Source organism: Telopea speciosissima, chromosome 3, assembly GCF_018873765.1.
Source record: "Telopea speciosissima isolate NSW1024214 ecotype Mountain lineage chromosome 3, Tspe_v1, whole genome shotgun sequence".
Lineage (NCBI taxonomy): Eukaryota > Viridiplantae > Streptophyta > Magnoliopsida > Proteales > Proteaceae > Telopea > Telopea speciosissima.
Genome location: NC_057918.1, coordinates 59,487,173 through 59,510,060, shown reverse-complemented (window position 1 = coordinate 59,510,060; position 22,888 = coordinate 59,487,173). Strand labels below are relative to the sequence as shown.

Sequence of the window (22,888 nt, the reverse complement as noted above, 5' to 3'; positions counted from 1 at the left end):
CTTATTTTCCTATTCCACTCTATTGATACAAACTTTTCAAGATTCATGATTCAAGGTTTGGCTAAAGGTTTTATTCCGACTACCAAACTGTCAGCCTTTTTCTGCGTAGTAGTTTCAAGCATGGTGGTGCAGACCTAAAATGGTTAGCATGCCAAGATCGAAAACTAGTAGAGAATAGGGTCTGAACTGAAATGGGTTTGATAAGGTTAAGGTTGATTAGGATGGTTGGTTGCTGGTTTAAATGGAGATAAAGAAAAGCCACGGCTAAAGGGTTATAGAAAGAGGGTTAGGTATAGGGTTTAAAGGCAGCAAAGGGGTGCAAATGGAAGAAAGGTGCAGGAACAGAATATAAGATATCTTGATAACTTACTTGAAGATGATCTGTTGTAATGGATGATGGATGCTTGAAGATAAAGATGATAAATAAAAGATAAATTAGACAATTAGAGTCCCACTAGTGTCCTAGCCGTAGGAGTCCCACCTAGACCACCAAGGGAGATCCATCCAAGGCCCCTTGCTAACAAGTAAGGAACTCATAAGGAGATTGATTTGTTGGTTGTAATTCCTCCTTCCATGAGCAGCCATGGTCTCCTTATATAGTATGAGGATAGAGGCATAAATGCCTATAGATTATAAGCACCAATGACTTACAAACATGACTTTAGTAACCTACTACCAATGACTTTAGGTTACAATCATGACTTTAGTAACCTACCACCAATGATTTTAAGTTACAACCAAGACTTTAGTAACCTACCACCAATGACTTTAAGTTACAACCAAGATTTTAGTAACCTACTACCAATGACTTCAAGTAACATCCAAGACTTTAGTAACCTACCACTAATGACTTTAAGTTATAAACATGACTTTAGTAACCTACTACCAATAACTTTAGGAAAACTCAAAAGACAAGAATAATGAGGGCCGGCCAAGGTGGTCTGATCTGGTCCTAGGGCCAAGAGGATTAGCCATGGGCTAGGTCTGCTACTATTGGCCAGACTTGGGCCTATGCACATGAATTCTTAGTTGGGCTGGGTTGTGGGCTTGGACTGGGCCTTTAGCCTAGCATACTTCTTAACAAAGTAGTAATCAGGCCTTCTTGATGGTGGGCTGTCGGTTGGATCAGCTGGATGTTCTACATCAACTCCCCCATGTTGAAATCATTCATCCCCGATGAATGCTGGATAGTCATGTACTTTTTATAGAGATCCAGATCAAGGCGTTTGAAATCATCGGCATGGATCCAACTAAGATCAGTTCTCGGGTGTCCTTTCCATTTAACGAGAAACTTGTGATACCCCCCATTATGAGTTGCAACATAATGGTCATCAAGCATGTCTTCAATGGTATCCTTTGGGGCAGCCTTGAATTGGGGAAGACGAAGGGAGTGCTCGGTATCACCATCATCGAAATGATGATGGGTGTAAAGAGTGAGATCAGACACATTAAATACATTGGTAATGTTCATGTCGGGTGGTAACTCTAAGAGATAAGCATTAGGACCAATTTGCTTGAGCACTTTGTAAGGACCCATCTTTCGCGGGTGCAATTTGTGGTTGGTTTCAAGCATAATTCTCTCAGCAGGAATACGAACCATAACCATATCACGGGGTGAAAAAGTGACTAAATGTCAATGCCGATTAGCATTTGTAGTATAAGAATCATTGCTAAGGGCAATACGTCGATGCACATCTACATGTACCTCAGTGATGTGCCTAATAAACTCATCCGCCTCAATGCTGACCCAGGCATTAGGAGGGAGTGGGACCAAGTCTATTGGATGTCGGGGTTGGATTCCAAGCACTATCTCAAAAGGGGTGCAACCCATGATGCGGTTAACCGAGCTATTATAGGCAAACTCGACAAGAATAGATGGCCAAGTCTTCTCGTAATCCCTTACCAAACAACGAAGGAGATTACCTAAGCTCCGGTTGACAACTTCTGCTTGCCCATCAGTCAAAGAATGGAATGCCGTAAAGAACTTCAACTGGGTATTGGTTTTCAGCCATAGAGTTTTCTAGAAGTAGCTCATGAACTTGACATCACGATCCGAACAATAGACTCAAGGAGTCCATGAAGGAAAACCACTTCTTTAAAAAAGAGTATAGCAATGTATCCTGCATCAGATGTCTTACGGCATGGGATAAAATGGGTCATTTTGGAGAAACGATCAACAACCACAAATATAGAATCATGCTTGTCTCGAGTAGGAGGAAGACCAAGCATAAAATCCATACTTATGTGAACCCATGGCGAATGTGGAACGAGCAGCAGGGAGTACAAACCAGTATTTTGCTTAGTTCCTTTCACCAGTTGACACGTACAACATTGTTTGATCTCTTGCTCAACATCCTTGAGAGGGTGAGGCCAATAGTAACGATCAATAACTTATAGAAAAGTCCTATCACACCCAAAATGTCCACCTAACCCTCCTCCATGTAGTTCCCGAATAAGGTGCTGCCTTAGGGAAGATGCGGGAATGCATAAACAAGTGCCCTTAAATAAATAACCACCGTGTAGTGAGTATCTGAAATTTGTCCCACCTTGCTGTAAGGTGTTATAGACCTCGGAAAAATCCTTTTCTATGGGTTACTCAGTCTTTACATGATCAATGTTCATGGCATGGGCTGAAAAAGTATTGAGCACCAATATTTTTCGACTAAGGGCATCGGCCACCACGTTCTCCTTGTTTGCCTTGTATTTTAGAGCAAAGACAAACTCTTGCAAATAGACTACCCATTTGGCATGTTTTTGGCTAACCGACTTTTGTGAATGTAAATGCTTGAGGGCCTCATGGTCGGTAAATAAGATAAAAAAATTTTCCAATCAAATAATGGCTCCAATGCTTCAAGACTTGGACCACAACATACAACTCCATGTCATAAGTGGAGTAACGCCGTTTTGCATCATTAAGCTTCTCACTATAGAATGCGATTGGATGTCCAACTTGCATAGGAATGCCACCAATACCAACAGTGGAAGCATCAGTAGACACCTCAAAGATGATGTCAAAGTTGGGAAGTCGTAGGACAGGTGTCTCTATCATACACTTCTTAATTTGAGTGTGGGTTTTAGTAGCAGCGGGTGTCCATTCAAATTTTCCTTTGCCTTTGAGACACTCTGTTATAGGAGCCATGATGGTGCTGAATCCTTTGATGAAGCATCGATAAAAAGAAGCCAAGCCATGGAAACTCTGAACTTCGATGATGGTCTTTGAAATTGGTTAATCAACGATGCTTTGAACCTTCTCTGGATCAGCTTCAACACCTTTGAAAGAGACAATGAATCCAAGGAAAAGAACCTTGGGCAGCATGAAAGAACATTTCTTCAAGTTGATATATAGCTTTGCCGAACGGAGAACTCGCATCACATGGTGTAAATGCTCCAAGTTATTGATTGTGTCCTTGCTATAAATCAAGATGTCGTCAAAATACACAACCAAAAATTTACCAATAAGTGGGCGCAATACCTGAGTCATCACCCTCATGAAAGTAATAAAGGCATTGGTAAGTCCAAAAGACATGACTTTCCATGCATAGAGTCCCTCTTTAATTTTGAAAGTCGTTTTCCATTCATCTTAGGGCCAGATGTGGATTTGGTGATACCCGCTCCTTAAATCTATCTTTGAAAAGATATTGGAGTTGAAAAGCATGTCCAACATGTCATCGAGCTGAGGGATTGGAAATCTATACTTCACGGTGATCTTGTTGATAGCACAGCTATCGATACACATTCATCATAAACCGTCTTTCTTTGGGGTGACAAGGGCCGGTACAGCACAAGGACTCATGCTTTCTTGGTGAAAACCTTTCTTCAATAATTCTTCAACTTGCCTCCTTAACTCTGCATGCTCCGTTGGGCTCAATCAGTATACAGGCAGATTTGGTAAGATAAACCCTGGCACAAGGTTGATAGAATACTGAATGTCCCTCATTGGGGGCAACTCGTCTGGAAGTTCATCTGGGATAAAACCTGCAAAATCATTCAAAAGAGTCTAGATAGGCATGGGATAAGTAACTTTGGGGATGAGGATATTTGCCTTTGTGACCAAGGCGACGACAAGCCTGTTTCAGCACTTATTTTTACAAACTCTCGGCGTGGTACAGCTAGAAGCTTAACACCATTGGAGGTACCTTTTTCCAGCTTCTTGTTGAACTTTTGAGCTGGTGTATTGTTGACTGGTTGGTTTTGTGGCTTTGAATTTTACAAGTTCATTGGATTGAAGATGATCTTCTTTTCTTTGAAAACAAAAGAACAAAGGTTCTTCTTACCGCCAAGTGTTACATCATTGTCATAAATCTATGGTCTACCAAGTAGAACATCGGTCATACTCATAGGAATGACATCACATCAGATTTCTTCTTCATAGAAACCCAACTTAAGGGGAACCGAACATCTTTGATTAACCATTATAGAGTTCCCATTGAGGAGAGATACCTTATATAGTTGAGGATGTTTCTCGGCTTGGAGTTTGACCTTTGCAATAAAACTTTATGAGACAACATTAACACATCAATCGTTGTCCACAATAACTTATGCTACTTTGGGTCCACAGGCCATTCTATTATAGAATATGCATTGCCTTCGCCAAACCTCACCTTATGTTTCAGCCATTCATGAGATTCTAGCTCCTCTTCTTGGTTTTCAAAAACCTGTTCATCTTACTCATCAAGGGGTAAACCATCATTAATTTCAACATCATCATCATTAGATTCAAATTCAGCTACAGTAAGACTAGCACGTCGTACTTTCTGTGGATAGTACTTAGCAAAATGGCCAGTTTTGTTACAATGATAATAAGTTTGGCTTTTGTCACTCTCTTGCATAGGGGACTTTCCTTTGTCAATTGTTTTAGGGACAACACTTAAGTGAAGAAGGGGGCTTATTGTTGGTTGATTGGTTGAAAGTAGTCCTCCTAGCATCTCTAGTGGAAGTGTTAAAAGACCCAGACGATAATTTTAGCAGATCCTCAGCTTCCAAAGCTTTTTTATAACAATCCCTAATATCATAGATACTAGTAATTCCCATTGCTCTACGAACCTCAAGTTTCAAGCCAAGCTTGAATTTGGACATGAGTTGAGCATCACTAGCCTCAATACCAGTTTGAGAAAGTAAGGAAGTGAATTGTTCTATGTATTCAACCATAGACAAGGTTCCTTGATGGAGGGTGTTAAACTGATTATGAAGTCGATCAATGAAAGAAGGGGGAAGATAGTTATTTTTCAAATTATCTTTCATTTCCTCCCAAGATGTAATGGAAGTGCCTTTGACTGCCATTATATTTTCATGCATTTTCCACCATTCCCAAGCAGGACCAATTAATTTGGTCTTGACGAATTTGATTTTTCTCAACTCGGGCATCTCATACCAATCGAAGTAATCATCAACAACATTTAACCAATCAAGAAATATCTAGGAATCGAACTTTCCATTGTACTCTTTCAGATCCATTTTGACCTTGTGAGTATCATCTTGCCTTCGGGGATATTGGTCCGCATTTTGCTCAAAATACGTTGCATGTAATTCTCAAAGATTGGTGGCTGATGTGGTAGTGATGGTGGTGCATGTATGTTGGTCCTTAAAGGAACTCTGCTGGCTGCAAACGATCTGGCTAGTGGATGATGCTCATTTTCAGCCTCCATGTTTTTTATTAGAGGGTGAGAAGTAGAGGGTAATCGCTACTCTATTGCTAATATACGAGTTGACATCTCTTACATGGAGTTAAGCATCTGCCTCATAGTTGTAAAAATTTCTTCAAGAGAGTGGGGGTTATTCTCTTCACCAGACATAGCTCTGATACCAATTTGGTGCAGACCTAAAATGGTTAGCACGCCAAGATCGAAAACTGGTAGAGAATAGAGTCTGAACTGAAATGGGTTTGATAAGGTTAAGGTTGATTAGGATGGTTGGCTGCTAGTTTGAATGGAGATAAAGAAAAGCCACGGCTAAAGGGTTATGTATAGGGTTTAAAGGCAGCAAAGGGGTGCAAATGGAAGAAGGGTGCAAGAACAGAATATAAGATATCTTGATAACTTACTTGAAGATGATCTGTTGTAATGGATGATGGATGCTTGAGGATAAAGATGACAAATAAAAGATAAATTAGACAACTAGAGTCTCACTAGTGTCCTAGCCGTAGGAGTCCCACCTAGACCACCAAGAGAGATCCACCCAAGGTCCCTTGCTAACAAATAAGGAACTCACAAAGAGATTGATTTGTTGGTTGCAATTCCTCCTTCCATGAGCAGCCATGGTCTCTTTATTTAGTATGAGGATAGAGGCATAAATGCCTATAAGTTACAACCACCAATGACTTACAAACATGACTTTAGTAACCTACTACCAATGACTTTAGGTTACAACCATAACTTTAGTAACCTACCACTAATGATCATGACTTTAGTAACCTACCACCAATGACTTTAGGTTACAACTAAGACTTTAATAACCTACCACCAATGACTTTAAATTACAACCAAGACTTTATTAACCTACTACCAATGACTTTAAGTTAAAATCAAGACTTTAGTAACCTACCACTAATGACTTTAAGTTACAAAACATGATTTTAGTAACCTACTACCAATGACTTTAGGAAAACTCAAAAGACAAGAATAAAGAGGGCCAGCCAAGGTGGTTTGATCTGGCCCTAGGCCCAAGAGGATTAACCATGGGCTAGGCCTGCTACTGTTGGCCAGGCTTGGGCCTATGCACATGATTTCTTAGTTGGGCTCGGCTGTGGGCTTGGACTGGACCTTTAGCCTAGCATACTTCTTAACAAAGTAGTGATCATGCCTTCTTCATGGTGGGCTATTGGTTGGATCAGCTGGATGCTCTGCATCACATGGTTCAAGGTCTTGGTTTCGGACCTACTTTCGGCTAGGCCAAAAATCGAGTTGGATCGAGATGTCGGCAAGTTGGTGCACTTTTTTATTTTTGAACTCGTTCCATGGTTTTGGTTGGAGTTTAGTCATGAAACTTTGTATACAGCCTGTTTTGGGCCATTTAAACACAATGACACTATCAGATTTTGAAAAATCAAAGTCTAAATAGGAGTTCGACTTCAGACTCTAGGTTGGTAGGCTCCAACGTACTAATAGGCCCTATTCTACACATAATTAGTAGTATAAAGCAATTAAAGCATACATTTAATATAAAACAACTTAAATAAGCATTAGAAATTAAAAAATGTAAAATACATCAATCTTAACATAGATCTCTATCAACTCCTCTTTCATTCTGACTTGAATCACTTAAAACTTATACATCAAATACTAATACATCATTCCAATATGATCAATACTAAATACTCATACTTCATTCCAAATTTCCAACCTATCACGCAAATGAGTGTCGTGCTGGATCAAAACCTTAAGACCTCGATTGACTTTGCCGAAGCAAGTTAGTCTCTGTTTATGACACATAGGCTTCCCATGTCATAGTGCTGCTAAAGAATCGCACGTAGGCTATGACACATTGGCTTCCCATGTCATAGTGTTGTTGAAGAATCGCACGTACTATTCCACACAATATATAATAGTGGAGTCATCAACAAACCGAAGGTACCCTATCTTAGGGTATGGAAGAGGCGGTGGCGATGATATCGATCCACTGCTATTGCCATCAAGCTGTCGAACTACCATCGACATGTATAGCTGGGTTGGAACTGTGAATATGTAGTCCACAAAACTTAACCCAGTGCTCCGATTACCTCCATAATCAAAACTCAGATGCAGAGTGTACTGATGATGGATAGCCAAAGTGCGACTGCAGCTGCCCAAATTGATCATAACCACTATATTCAGAACCGGTGCTCTCTTGGCCATAATCATAGTCATACTGAGGCTGAGATGCATGCCATGACTCACTCTCACTAGTAGTATCTATACTCATGCTTCCAAAACTTTCAAGCATTGTCTTCATAGCCATTTCCATCGATCGTAAGTTCCGTAACTCCTCATTCTCATCCTGAGCTTGTAACTGTGTGCGACATGGACGTCTCTTGTACGTAGCAGGGGGACCATGGTCTTGATCCTATGCATAGTTGTCATGGTGTCGCCATGGCGTCCTGGCGCTGGAGAAAACTACATATCGAGCTTCGACATGGTTAATGTATAAAAATCGACCGATATGGCCTCCATGGTGTCGCCATGGCGCCGCCATAGACGCCATACCACGATATATGGGCATATCGGTCGATATTTGTACATTTGAATGTATAAAAGTTAGACTTAAATTTTTTTTTTTAAAACCATTTAATAGCTTAGATGTTTTTTCATTAATGTGTATTGGAGGTGTACATTCAAATTAGGGTATATGTTTAAACTATATATGGACATATCGGGCGATTTTTTTTTTTTTAAACCTCTGCCCCTTATTTTCTATTTCCCCCAAATTAAGGTATATGTTTAAACTAGCACTCCCATGTGTCTATTTGTATCCTTCCCAAAACAAAGGGGGTAGAGGTATCTTTTCATATGGGGAGAAGAAAGTTTGCCAGAGTCGATAGACAATGGAAAATAAGAAGGAAGAATTATGAAAAGAAACATACCAACAGTATAGGATACTGTAGCAACTCAAGTGCTTGTTCTAAGGTGATGGTCTCCACATCCTTTATCTGTGATATGATTTGTATTAGTTTCATAGATAATGTATGGACTCAATTGTAAGTGATAACTCTTGACAGCTGTCACAACATAGAAACAATATATGAGCTCAATTGTATGTTTCAACTCATGACAGTTATAACATAGAAACAATAGAGAATTTCGTAAGGATGTCAATTTGGTTCAGTTTCGGTTTGAACAAACAGTTCTTACACTGAAACCAAAACCGAACTGAACCGAATTAAAATAGTGTTTACTTAAACTGAAACAGAACTGAATTTATTTGGTTTGGTTAATTTGGCTCGGTTTTGGAATCAGTTATCGGTTCTGGTTACATGTTGTCACCCTACCCCCTAGGGGAAATTATTCTTGTAGCAAGAGTCTATTATTTTTCCAAACATAACAAAACACCAAATGCCCTTATGAAACTATAGTCAAGGACAAGATGAGAAATAAAATTTACTAAATATAAAGGTTAATTCATATTATTAGTTAGAATTTTCTCACGCTAAGCCCTTGAGTCTCTACAACCAAACCCTTCGATGTGGTCTTCTAGTTGTCTGAAACTCGAAGGCGAACACCGATGCCCTTAAAAAAAGAAGTTTGTAAAGGGAATGATCTTGATCCATGGACTGGATCCTAATGGACTGAACAAGCCCATGTCAAGACTCAACTTCGTGCCAACCAAATGATAGTTTTGACTTGATTTAAAAGAAGGGCTAAAGGGCATAGCAACAACCTAAATCAAGTATGTGCAATCACATAGGGCCCAAGTGATGGCATGGGCCTAGATTGGACTAGGCCAAGGGTTCCACAATCTTACTGAAATCCGATTTATGATTTCTCATAGATGCTGGACTCAATGAATGCGTCAGATCAATGGTTTGATGGTTTAGAGCCCAACCCATGACTCTTCATTGATTTTGGACTTGATAAGATGGGCCTAGAGTGACAGCCCAATGGTTTTTGATGATCCATGGTGGGCCGATACAGAACTTAAGATTCTAACAGTTTGGTTCAGATCCGGGTACAAGTGAAAAATTTATCCAATTAGGATTAAAAGATTGTAATCCTTGAGGTAAGATTGATTTGAGGAACCGGTTTGGGCCCAAAACACTTTGTTATAAGAGGATTTAAGGAAGAAGAAGAAAAAAAAAAAGAAATCGGAGATCATTGGAATCTTGCGATAGAGTTTGCCCAAGATTTTATTTGACTTGTATGACTGGGATTCACTCTTGCCCATAAAATCAGAGTACATTTTAGGTTTAAGCGCTTGGGGCATTGTAACAAGCTTTCTAGGTTTAAGCGCTTGGGCCATTGTGTCTAGCGATGGATCATGCGAGCAGGGGATTTGTCAACTGATATTGAGTTTACTCAATTGGGAAACTCATTATTGTTTGTTTTTTTTTTGGTGAAAGGGCCTTTGTATTTACTTGTTCTTCAAGTTCTCAAGAGTCCATATCGCATCCACTTCCATGAAGTGGAGTTCAGCCCATTGGCCATGAGTGGATTTTAGGTCCATGCGACCCAACCGAAGCTCTACTGCTTCATCTTCTTCTTCTTCCACAGATCGAGCGAACCGTCCAGCTTCCAAAACTTTAAAGCATTGTCTTCATAGTCATTTCCATCGACCGTAAGTTCCGTAACTCCTCGTTCTCATCCTGAGCTTGTGACTATGTGCGACATGGACGTCTCTTGTACTTAGTGGGGGGACCATGGTCCTAATACTATGCATAGTTGTCATGGCGCCGCCATGGCATCCTGGCGCTGGAGAAAACTACATATCGAGCTCCGACATGGTTAATGTATAAATATCGACCGATATGGCCTCCATGGCATCGCCATGGACGCCATACCATGATATATGGGCATATCGGTCAATATTTGTACATTTGGATGTATAAAAATTAGACTTAAATTTTTTTTTAAACCATTTGATAGCTTAGATGCTTTTTCGTTAATGTGTATTGGAGGTGTACATTCAAATTAGGGTATATGTTTAAATTATATATATGGGCATATCGGTCGAATTTTTTTTTTAAAACCTCTGCCCCTTATTTTCTATTTCCCCCAAATTAGGGTATATGTTTAAACTAGCACTCCCATGTGTCTATTTGTATCCTTCCCAAAACAAAGGGGCAGAGGTGTCTTTTCATATGGGGAGAAGAGAGTTTGCCAGGGTCGATAGACAATGGAAAATAAAAAGGAAGAATTATGAAAAGAAACATACCAACAGTACAAGATACTGTAGCAACTCAAGTGCTTGTTCTAAGGCGATGGTCTCCACATCCTTTTTCTGTGATATGATTTGTATTAGTTTCATAAATAATGTATGGACTCAATTGTAAGTGATAACTCTTGACAGCTGTCACAACATAGAAACAATATATGAGCTCAATTGTACGTTTCAACTCATGATAGTTATAACATAGAAACAATAAAGAATTTTGTAAGAGTGTCAATTCGGTTCGGTTTCGGTTTGAACAGACAGTTCTTACACTGAAACCGTAACTGAACTGAACCGCATAAAAATAGTGTTTACTTAAACCGAAATAGAACCAAATTTATTCGGTTTGATTAATTCGTCTCAGTTTTGGATTCAGTTTTCGGTTCCGGTTACATTTTGACACCCTACCCCCTAGGGGAAATTATTCTTGTAACAAGGGTTTGTTATTTTACAAACATAACAAAACACCAAATGCCCTTGTAAAACTATAGTCAAGGACAAGATGAGAAATAAAATTTACTAAATATAAAAGTTAATTCATATTATTAGTTAGAATTTCCTAATGCTGAGCCCTCGAGTCTCTACAACCAAACCCTTTGATGTGGTCTTCTAGTCGTCTGAAACTCGAAGGCGAACACCAATGCCCTTAAGAAAAGAAGTTTGTAAAGGGAATGATCTTGATCCATGGACTAGATCCTAATGGGCCCAAATGATAGTTTTGACTTGATTTAAAAGAAGGGCTAAAGGGCAGAGCAAAAACTTAGATCAGGTATGTGCAATCACATAGGGGCCAAACGATGGCATGGGCCCAGATTGGACTAGGCCAAGGGTTCCACAATCTTACTGAAATCCGATTTATGATTTCTCATAGATGCTGGACTCAATGAATGCGTCAGATCAATGGTTTGATGGTTTAGAGCCCAACCCATGACTCTTCATTGATTTTGGACTTGATAAGATGGGCCTAGAGTGACAGCCCAATGGTCTTCGATGATCCATGGTGGGCCGATACAGACCTTAAGATTCTAACAGTTCGGTTCAGATCCAGGTACAAGTAAAAAACTTATCCATTTAGGATTAAAAGATTGTAATCCTTGAGGTAAGATTGATTTGAGGAACCTATTTGGGCCCAAAACACTTTGTTTTAAGAGGATTTAAGGAAGAAGAAGAAAAAAAAAAAAATCGGAGATCATAGGAATCTTGCGATAGAGTTTACCCAATATTTTATTTGACTTGTATGACTCGGATTCACTCTTGCCCATAAAATTAGAGTACATTTTAGGTTTAAGCGCTTGGGGCATTGTAACAAGCTTCCTAGGTTTAAGCGCTTGGGCCGTTGTGTCTCACAATGGATTATGGGAATGGGGGATTTGTCAACTAATATTGAATTTACTCAACTGGAAAACTCAATATTGTTTTTTTTTTTTTTTTGTGGTGAAAGGCTTTGTATTTATTTGTTCTTCAAGTTCTCAAGAGTCCATATCGCATCCACTTCCATGAAGTGAAGTTCAGCCCATGGGCCATGAGTGGATTTTAGGTCCATGCGACCCAAGCGAAGCTCTGCTACTTCATCTTCTTCCACAGGTCGAGCGAACCGTCCAGCTCTGAAGCCTACAGAGGTTCTCTCTCTCTGTATTGTTTTCTTCACGAACCTTAACCTTACTTTGTTGTTCAGAAACGAGACCTGCTCGAGAGGTCGAGTACTTCGTTCCTCCTGATCGCCTTCTCGCCGGTATTGATTACTGAAGGTTGGTGATCGTCTTCCTACCCTGTAACTGGTGTGGATTCGACTCTCTCTCTCTCTCTCTATACTGTTGTTCATCACGAACCCTAACTGTTCATGTTGTTGTTGTTGATGGAGGTGCATTTCGGTTAATCGAATGATTTATTTTCCTTAGACACTCTCTGTATTGTTGTTCTTCATGAACCCTAACTGGTCATATTGTTGTTGTTGATGGAGGTGCATTTCGGTTAATTGAATGATTTTATTTTCCTACTCTCTCTCTCTCTCTCTGTATTGTTTCTGTTCACGAACCCTAACCTTGCATGGTTGTTGTTGATGGAGGTGAATTTCGGTTAATTGAATGGACTAAAATTGCATTAGTACATACCTACATTATAAATTGGGGATGTTCTGAAAAAAGAATACAGTTTTTATTAAGATTTTTGGAACTTTAAATTTAACCGTTGAATTTTAAGTACATCAGATTGCTTCAAGCTTTTTTCCATAGGAATACAGTTACTAAGTTTCATGTTTACTATCTCATAGGAGCTTTGTTGTCTCTATATTTTGAGATTCGATTCTGGGTTACTTGCTACATTCTTCAATTAGTTCTGTTTCGACTCTGTTTTGAATTAAAGCATAAATACCCATTTCAGGGTTTTGCCTTATCTATCCTTACATTCTCTCATTCTGAGTCAGCTTTGAAGGTCTGTGGCTCATAATCTGGGTCATCAGTTCATCACCATATCTCATGCTGTAAAAGAAGAATGCAATTCAGTTTCTGAGGTGCATGGTTACTCACATGAATAATCATTTTTCTCTATTAAAAATCTCTGGAGTCTTCGAGTCTTTTCAACACTACAAATAATGCATTTTATTAACTGCCATCAAAGCCATGGTTTTACCAGAATGCCTTGCCATGTTGGAAATGAAGATTGTCAATTTTTTTACTGTGACATGGACAAAACTTGATCAATCATTAATATTATAAGTCACTTGGCTCATAATTTTTATGAAGCAATAGGTTGGCTTGAATGGAAATGAAAAATGTCATCTATTGCAAGAGTATGCTGATTTGCTGTTCCTCACTGACCTTTAATGTTGCAACTCCTAACTTTACAGTTTTATTGATGAATGTGAGGCCTTTTGTGTTTCCCTTGGCTATTGGATTGTGTCGAATTGTGGAATGTAGGGGTTATGCTCCTGTGATTAATTTTGAGTATATATATATATATATATATATATATGTATGTATATGTCCTACTTGTTTACTGCTTCAGTGAAGTGAATGAGTTCTAGGAGTGTCCCTCGAACGTCAAAATTGTCATCAATAATATAAACAAGAGAGATGGGTTTTGTGAGCTCCATTCTTAGCTGCGAGTGCTTCGGATCTGGGAGAGCTATGATGGATCACACATACCATTTTAATGGTTGGTCTCTAGCAAACTTCAACTCCTGTGATAGACCCAGCTCTCTCCACCACCTATCATATGGCAAAAGAAAGCATTATCGAGCGGTTATAGTTATAGGGACATTCATCATATTATCAAACAACATAAAGGAATTAACCAACTAAACTTTGCACTCAACTTACTTTAAAATCTGAAGGAGTTCTTGGTGATATGCACTCAACTTACTTTAAAATCCGAAGGAGTTCTTGGTGATATAAGGATTGAACCATGTTAAAATCCATCTCTGCAAATTCCTGTACAAGACTTCTCCATCCATATATGTATATATGTGCCTTGAGAAGTAGTGAGGTCGTAGTTTCTGGCCTTGAATCTAGCAAGGTTCTTGTGATGGGGATGCTCCAAGGTTTCACGTACAGCCCTGGCTAGTCCAGGTTCGAGATGAGTAGTACTCATGTTAGCAGTAGTACTACTAAGAAGGTGCTTGTGAGCAAAGCTGTTGGCTTGATCAAGTGTATCTTCTTCTCCTTGTATTCCAAGGTGTGAAGCTTCATATAACCCCCCTGAGAGGTATGTGGGGTCTCTCCAGAGGTCTCCTACATTCTTTTTATATACACTCACTCAATAACCCCCTGAGAGAGAATCTCATTTAACATTCCTTACGAGACCCCACGAGTGGGCTACAACTACTTTTTCAGTCCCCGCTAGTTGGACCCCATGAGTGGGCTACCCAAATCCTCACTTAAATCATGGTTGGTCTTATGATTTCAAGATGTGTTTGATATTGCCTCTTTTTCTTTCGTTGTGCATTTCATTGTCTTTTTCCACACTTAAATCTTGTTATTGTTGTGGAATCCTGCTATAATTTGACATGTCACCTCAAATTGATTATTGTATTTTACTTTCTATTGTTATGGAATATACCCTAACTTGAAAAGTTACACCTGCAATACACATTAACATAAAAATTAAAAACATTAAACATATACCCTAATTTGGGGGAAATAGAAATCGCAAAAGCCAAAAGAAAGTTCGAGAGTCGAGGCAGAGGAGAGAGTTCATGAGACAGAGGATCGTGACTACGGCAAGCGGCAACTTGGCTTTAGTTCCTGGCTTCCTGCAACTTGAGAGTTCTTCACTCCTTCGAAGTTCGAACCCCTCCGGCAACCTCCAGGACTCCAGGCAAGTAATTTTTTATTTTTTTTTTAATTTGGTTCTTCTTCCTCCTCCCAGTCCTCCGGCAACTCGATCTTTCAGTTCAGTTCTTCAGTTCTCCTCCCAGCCTCTGGTAATGATTACAGCCAGTACTAGTAGTATCGTTTTTTTTTAATTTTTTCTTCTTGCCTTGCACAGCCACACATACATAGTTACACACACAGAGACAGGGAGAGAGTCGAGAGACAGAGGGAGGGGGATTTATTCCAGTTAGTAGTCCTTTCGTTTTTTTTTTTTTTTCTTCTTCGCAACTGCTTGTACAGTCACAGAGACAGGGAGATAGTCAAGAGACAGAGGGGGGGAGGGATTTATTCCAGTTACAGCCATAGTCCTTTCGTTTTTTTTTTTTTCCCCTTTTTTCTTCTTCACAACTGCTTGTACAGTCACAGAGACAGGGAGATAGTTGAGAGACAGAGGGGGGGGGGGGGGGGAGGGATTTAGTCCAGTTACAGCCATTGTCCTCTCAGTTTTATTTTTTCTTCTTCTTGCCTTGCACACAACCACACATGCACAATTACACACACAGAGACAGGGAGAGAGTCGAGAGAAAATAAAAAATAAAAATAGAGAAAATGACATTATAAATAGAGAATAGTAGAATAGTAGTACACTGTCATGTTGATTTTTGATGTTATAGGGTATATATTATAGCATACTAAATGACATTATAAATAGAGAAAATAAAAAATAAAACATGGTCCACATGATCGCCATGGCAACGCCATGGCGGGCGACATGTCGATATATCGATTTGACACCCTTCCTCCGACTAGGATCGCCGTGACGCCGACAACTATGATCCTATGTGGCATGAGTAAACTAAGTCTCACCTATAAACTGCACCGGCTTTGACTCCGTCTGCAACCCGTACTGGTACTGCTCGCGCATCCCCTCATGGCGATCTTCATAATAACCACCTCTTACCATGCCACCGCTATCAAAAGTCATAGATCGCCCAAAGTTGTGTAAGATATAATAAACTGACACCCAACCACCAAGATTTGAACATATGTTTTTGGAAAAAAAAGAGATTTAGGGAGAAATTGCTTACCGTGGAATGTTCAATTCTTCTTCAAAGTTCTTTGGATTTGTTGTAGATCCTGCAAGTTTGATGTTTGCTGTAGTATCTCCGTGCAATAGTGCGATTTTCCGTCAAAAAATGGGTTCAAAACCAAGTTTTTGGAGTATTTTGGAAGTGCTCTGCTGAAACTAGTGAGACAACCGGGAGCAGTCGAGATTTCATATATGTGGGTTTGGTTCAGTCTTGGTCGAGGCAATGCATTCCTCCCATTTCGTAGCTGGTCTCGTGTTGGTTTTGCAAAAAACCAAGATATTTTCAAGACCTCGTTCCATGATTTAAAGAGTAGGGTTCACATTTAGTGTGGGGCAAGTGCTGAGTGTTCCTACTATAGGGGTTGTTGATATTCTTCTATTCTACCTAATGAGTATGATATGATATGTCTATTCTTAATATTTGTTGGAGAGACTCTTGTTTTTTTGTGTTCTAAGTTTGATAGTACCTAGTTGATGTAGAAAGAATAGATAATCCAGGTGCTACCATCTGCATACTAGTCTGCTGATAGTTATCTACTGAATCTACTGTATAGGCCCTCAAATTGGACAGTTTTGATTGAGAATAATTAAGAATATTTACTTCATCTATGGTGTTAAAAACTAACAAAAAGCTTTTTCCACTTCTAAAAGCATATTAATACAAGGTATCCCATTTATTCCATTAGTTACTCTCTTTCTCTTGTTTTATTATGTGCAGTGATGCGCAGGAAGCTACTCCATGGGGGTATACTGCACATGGTTAGGCACTACTCTAGAGTATCGCCACCCCCTCCTGCACATGCGGCCCCCGTCATTCGAGTGCACAATAACATAGCCCAGCTAGGCTGCCCAAAAGGGGGCCCAAAGCCTCGGCAGCTACTTTCACTTCCTGCTTTCCCTGGCCTCCCCCTCCCTGGGAAGAGGTCAGTCAGTGTCCCTGGGAAATCTCCGCATGTCACTGCCATCAGCTGGGTCAAGTACTACTTTGATGACATCCCTGGCTTCATGCTTCAGTCCCATTTCAACAAGGGCCTGGTGAGTATATGCACATTGGAATTTCTTTTTTTGTTATTTCAGAGAGCTTTTCCTTATATATTAGGATCTCAGTGTGGATTTGTAAATATTAGATTTAAGTGCATTCAAAAGTATGCAGATCCTTATATAAGATTAAGAAAAATGCTTTGTAGAATGATCTATGAAACAATTTAGTGTTTGATTACCCAACTTGATCTTAATTGGTAGTACCTCTAGAGTCCACTTCTTCCCCATACTACGAGCAAAAGAGCAAATGTAAAGACCACCATTAAAGCGGCCCATGCGAGGCTTACCATATCTAGGTAAATTATATCCCCTATCTCTATGAATATGAAAGAAATATTTTGTTATATTTTATGTTATTAATAACTAATAAAATAATCAATTTTATAAATAAATATTACCTATGCATAGATATAATAAAATATAATAAACATCCAAAATAAAGGACTATAACTATTATGACTATATAATATAGTAGAATCATTTACGCAGAGTCAAAAATGGATTTTCCCCGAAGTCTATTGATGAACCAATCTAATAAATCCACTCATAACAAGCCCCTATATGCTTTTTGATAGAATCGAGAAGCATTAAGCACAAGCAAGATACAGAGTTACTCCCTTGGAACTAGCAAGGGAATCTTACTAATGGAACATATCGGAATAGTAAGACCTATTGTTTCTTCTGGTGCTTTTCATAAGCGAAAGGCATAAAAATATACAATCCAGATAGATAACTATCTATCACATACCTTCATACCCCATTTGATATAATTCTTACTGTCTCCTGACTTTCCCTCTAAAACAATCGGAACACATTCTATTACCTTCTTGATTGGTCGTTACCGAAAAGATATCTTTCTTTTTTCGATTTTTACTAAAAACCTATTATCTATCCAATCTCAGTGTAATATTGATTTGAATGAATGTCAGAGCCCTCAGTCCGAGACTCTCCTTAGTCTACTCTTCCGCCCCTTCCACTGCTACTAATTTTATTACCGATTGGACTTTCCAATCTAATTCAAGATTCAGTCAGTAGAGATTGCACTAGTAGTGGAAAGGAATTAGGAAGTCTTCATTGTCCTTCTTATACTATAATCTTTCTTTGAATCCTAGGGGCAAGAATTTATAATCTTTTAAAAAAAAAAAAAATATAAAACCTCCAGATTCTTACAGACAGTTCTAGGTCTTTTCCTCTGCTTCTGCTGGGCAAAAATTCGGCAAGTTATATCAGCAGAATAGCAGAATAAGGTATTTTGAGTCTTTGGTTGATTAGGCGACACCTGGATTTGAACTGGGGAATTTGCAGTCGCTCGCCTTACCACTCAGCCATACTGCCAAAACAATACAAAATAGATTAGATGGAAATATTCCCTTTTCTTTTGGGTTGATTACTGAACCTTTTTTTTTATTGAATTAGGTTTGTATTGTATAGTGTATAGTATCTCAACAATTCCTAAAAACTTGCCTTCTCTTTTCTACTGAAATGAAAAGAGAAAATATGGATTTTTATTTTTAGTCACAAAATCCAAAATTCAGGACAAATTATAACCAGTAACTATTGTATTTATACTGTAGTGATTGCAAATTCATAAAGGATTCTTAGGTTTTGATCTCCATTTGTGTTTCCTTAAAAACATAAGAATATAAAAATAGAATATAGAAGAATATAAAATATTGAAAGAATATAAATATGAGATCATATCGAAGCAATAATAAATAGGTATAAATAGATCAACATTTACTTGAGATCCAAACCTAGATCAACATGCCCTCGCCGCAAGCACTATCCCTCCAAATGTTATTAGCATGTGAAGTGAAAGCATGCCTCAAGTGCCGAGGCTCCTCTTGGGATAACAATTATATAATTCTCCTCAGTGTATTGTAATGCTTTAATATAAAGTGGGAGTGAAATAAGGTTCGAGTGTCCGGTTTCATGACATAGTACAGGTGGAAGTAGTTGCAAAAGGGGATCCCATGGGATGCGTCCACCTGATTGGACAGGCCTTGAACCAATTCTAAGCTAGCACTTGCAGATTTGGGAACAAACACACTCAAGAGATGAATACCATGTCCAAGGAGGCAAGGACCAAAACACACTAAGAGATAAGGTGGGGGGGGGGGGGACTCACCTGGTCTGAAACACAGTTGTCCTGGTGTCTAGGCAACCCAATATGTTGGAGAGGGGCTTGACAACTATGGCATTGTTTGAAAACCATTGGATTTGGGAACCCTAAACTCTAAATCATGTAAGGAGTATGAAGGCTCTAGAGCTTTAGAGTCTAGAGAGAGAGAGAGAGAGAGAGAGAGAGAGAGAGAGGTTGGAATGATCTTGCAAGTCTGTTCTAGAGTGTGCAGAGTATCTTTCTTTTTTTTGGCTCCTGAGGATTTGCTTCCAGAGCAGTTTTATGTCTGTTTCGTTCTATGAGACCATAAGATCAAACCTGATTTGTCAAACAGAATTATACTCCCAATCCGTTCCCACAGAACAGAAGATCAATGGAATCGCTCCTGTGGAATGTGACCAAGTGGAATGATTTCCCCCATTGTGTTCCTTGGGAGAGATGTTTTTTCAAAAAATTGTTGCTGCTCAGGGAAATTATTTGGATTTGTAGCTTTAGTACTGGATCATGGACCCATATTCTGTATGGAGCTTCAATGTGTCTTTGAGCTCCCCATTAGCATTCAAATGACAGAAAAAAATATCCCCGAATCTGCATCACATAGTAACATTGAAGCTCTAAATGACTGACTTTCTGTGTGTTGTGTTTTACACACACACACGTCACACACACGCTGACTGTGATTGTCCGGTGAGGATTTTGTCAAGGCTAACTGCTTCTGTGTTCAGTGTCCGCATCATTTTTTATGAATATGGGGATTGCAAATGAACATGAATGGATGGACCTATGTCAGAACTTGATGTTAGTATGTAGGAACTGGGGGCTTTGCTGGGTCAAACTTGTTTGGGCCAAATTCCAGCTTTTTAACCAAGTTGTGACATCGCCTCCTGTATCCTGGATACTCACAAGAGTAACATTATGCATGTTGTCTATTCTGTACCTATGTTTTTTTTATGGGAATTTATAGTTTTTCTTTTTCGATTTTTTTGGGAGAGCAATCAATCCGTATGGATATACAGCTTACTCATTCACATTTTGAACTTTCTTGGGATGGGTTCCATCATTTAGCAAGTGCTTTAATATCAGACAAAAATTTATCTGGTAGTCCATCTTTACATATTGTTGGACACTCAAAGGCTAATGTTCTGACAAAAGACATGGATCTTACCATCTACAAAGTTTTTGTTTAACTACACATTGACTCAATTTTGTTTATCACCTTGGTTGTGCTATTGTTTATCATTTTTAGGTAGAATGCTGATATAAATTTAGATTGAGTTGACAAGAACTCAATTTGGTCAAGATAGGGTCTCTATTTATTGATCCAACTTAAAAGCTTAAACAACGAATGTCAGACTGAATTGATTGGATCAGTGTATTCTTCTCTTTTTTTTTTTTTTTTTTTTTTTTTTGGTGATGGGTAAAATTTTTCTCCTTAATGTTCTCTGATTGTCTGTTCTTGAAAATATTAATTCCACATCTTCTCTTGAGGATATGAAATAAAATATATATATATACAAATTCATTTGAAAGCTTGACTTCCTTTTTATGCATTTTTTAGGTTCAGATAGAATGCCATAATATGGATGACTCATCCTTGGACAAGCAAGGTCAAATGCAATCCTTGAGAAAGGTACAGATGTTGAGACATTTTTTTTCCTTCTTTTTTACTGGATATATCTCACAGGAGACATGTATGAAGTCTCATTTGATTTGATTCGATTTTCCATTCCCTCTTCCTCCCACCCCCTTTCTAGTTAAACTGTATGCCATTTGTTTTGGGTTTATTTATCTACAGTTTAACAGTCTGGATACAGATCGGTCCTAGTGAGGTTATGGAGGCTGGTATGAGAATTTATATACCTGTTTCAGTTGCTGAGGCTAAAATTTCAAAGAGATTTGACACCATACCCAGTGGAACTCTTTATCCAAATGCTGATGAGATCGAGTACTTGCAAAGGCTAGTGATATACAAGGCATGCTCTTCCTTTGTGCTCTCAGTTTAAATTCATTACCTTTCTCCAACTATGTACCTGGATACTGGTAGGCTTGCTGATGTGATAATGGTCTAGGTTTAAGACTTGCTTGAACACATAAATCCAAGGGTACAGGTCAGTTTTACAAAATATAAACAGTTAAAATTAAGTTTCCTACATGTAATTTTTATTGCTTTCCTGTTTCCTCAATTAATTTTATACTGTAATTATTTTTGAAGTTAAAAATTTTGAGAATGGGTGAGCCATCAGCCATGCCTTTGGATTTGATGAGTTCCTTGAGGATTTTACCATCTGCTTTCCTTGATGTAATTTTTACTTGTGGGTCACTGGGAGCTAATATATGTCATTCATTGAGTCCATTATTGTTGTGCTATTTTATGAGCTGAGTCCCATCATTATTGGCTCTGAAATTTCAGGATCCAGCTATAATTGTACTAAATAAGCCCCCTAAATTGCCAGTCAAGGTAAAATCTGTGACCTGCTGCTTTTTGGTGTTTATAGTCTTTTGCAGAAATTAATTTCTTTATTCAACCTTTTTGGATCTTTTGATGCTGTCTAGGGAAATATGCCAGTTCATAATAGCATGGATGCATTAGCAGCTGCGGCATTATCTTTTGGTTATGAGGAGGGTCCCAAGTTGGTGAGCCCCTGGTACTGCATTCTGTAATTCAAGTAAACCAAAATTTGGGAATATGCAAAAAAATAGGTGCCTCTTGTTCATGCTTTGTACTTGAACCCAACAGACTGGCTTTGCTAAGCTGTTTCTTTTTGAATCTGTTGCTTGGGGATAGTTTCATTCCATTTGCTGGAAAGATGTATCATATGCAATTAAATGATGGCTTTGAAATGAGTGGAATTGGAAGCGTGTTTAACTGTAAATCAAATGCGCAAAGATGTGTTGGTAGTGGTTCCTGCTCTCTAGACTGGCTTGTTCAACAATGGAGTTGTTATATTGAAAGAGCTTCATTGGGGGTATAGTGTCTATATTGAATATTGAGAGAACTAGTTCCATGTTTATTTCTGTAATTTTGTGCAAAGATATATGCATGTAGGTATATAACCACAAGTTGCAGATGAGACGTTTTTATTCATAGTGAATACATAAATAGAGTCCCTCCCCCCCACCAGGCCACTACTAAAGATAAATAAAAGAACTAACAGAGAGTGGGGACAAAAAATATTTGAATTGGTCGTTTCTTATGAAAATATTTGATTTAGTTTTTCTTTTTTGAGAAAACATGTTATCTTTATCCTTTTTCTTTTCAGTAAAAAATTTGTTACTTATCAGGAAAAATCTCTTTTTTGATGTTTCATTAGGTTCATCGCCTTGACAGAGAGAGCAGTGGTCTTCTTCTAATGGGTAGGACAAAAGAAAGCAACGATCGACTACATTGGTTGTTCAGCGACACGAGTAAAGCAAAATCTTCATATAAGGTACTCATACACTCTCCTTCCAAAACCTACTCAAGATTTATTAAAGGGTGATGAATTTCAT

The 22,888-nt window shown here is 38.7% G+C and overlaps 1 protein-coding gene across 1 annotated transcript in view; it reads left to right on the top strand.

Annotated features, from left to right (window-relative positions):
• The first annotated feature begins 328 nt into the window (after positions 1–328).
• LOC122655359 (RNA pseudouridine synthase 3, mitochondrial) overlaps positions 329–22,888 on the top strand; it is a 31,286-nt gene continuing 8,726 nt past the window's right edge. Inside the window, exons 1-7 of the mRNA XM_043849560.1 lie at positions 329–333; positions 16,955–17,271; positions 20,958–21,029; positions 21,214–21,372; positions 21,810–21,857; positions 21,953–22,033; positions 22,711–22,827. Coding sequence (XP_043705495.1) covers positions 16,957–17,271; positions 20,958–21,029; positions 21,214–21,372; positions 21,810–21,857; positions 21,953–22,033; positions 22,711–22,827 — 792 coding nt within the window. The 5' untranslated portion in view covers positions 329–333; positions 16,955–16,956. The remainder of the gene's footprint in view (positions 334–16,954; positions 17,272–20,957; positions 21,030–21,213; positions 21,373–21,809; positions 21,858–21,952; positions 22,034–22,710; positions 22,828–22,888) is intronic.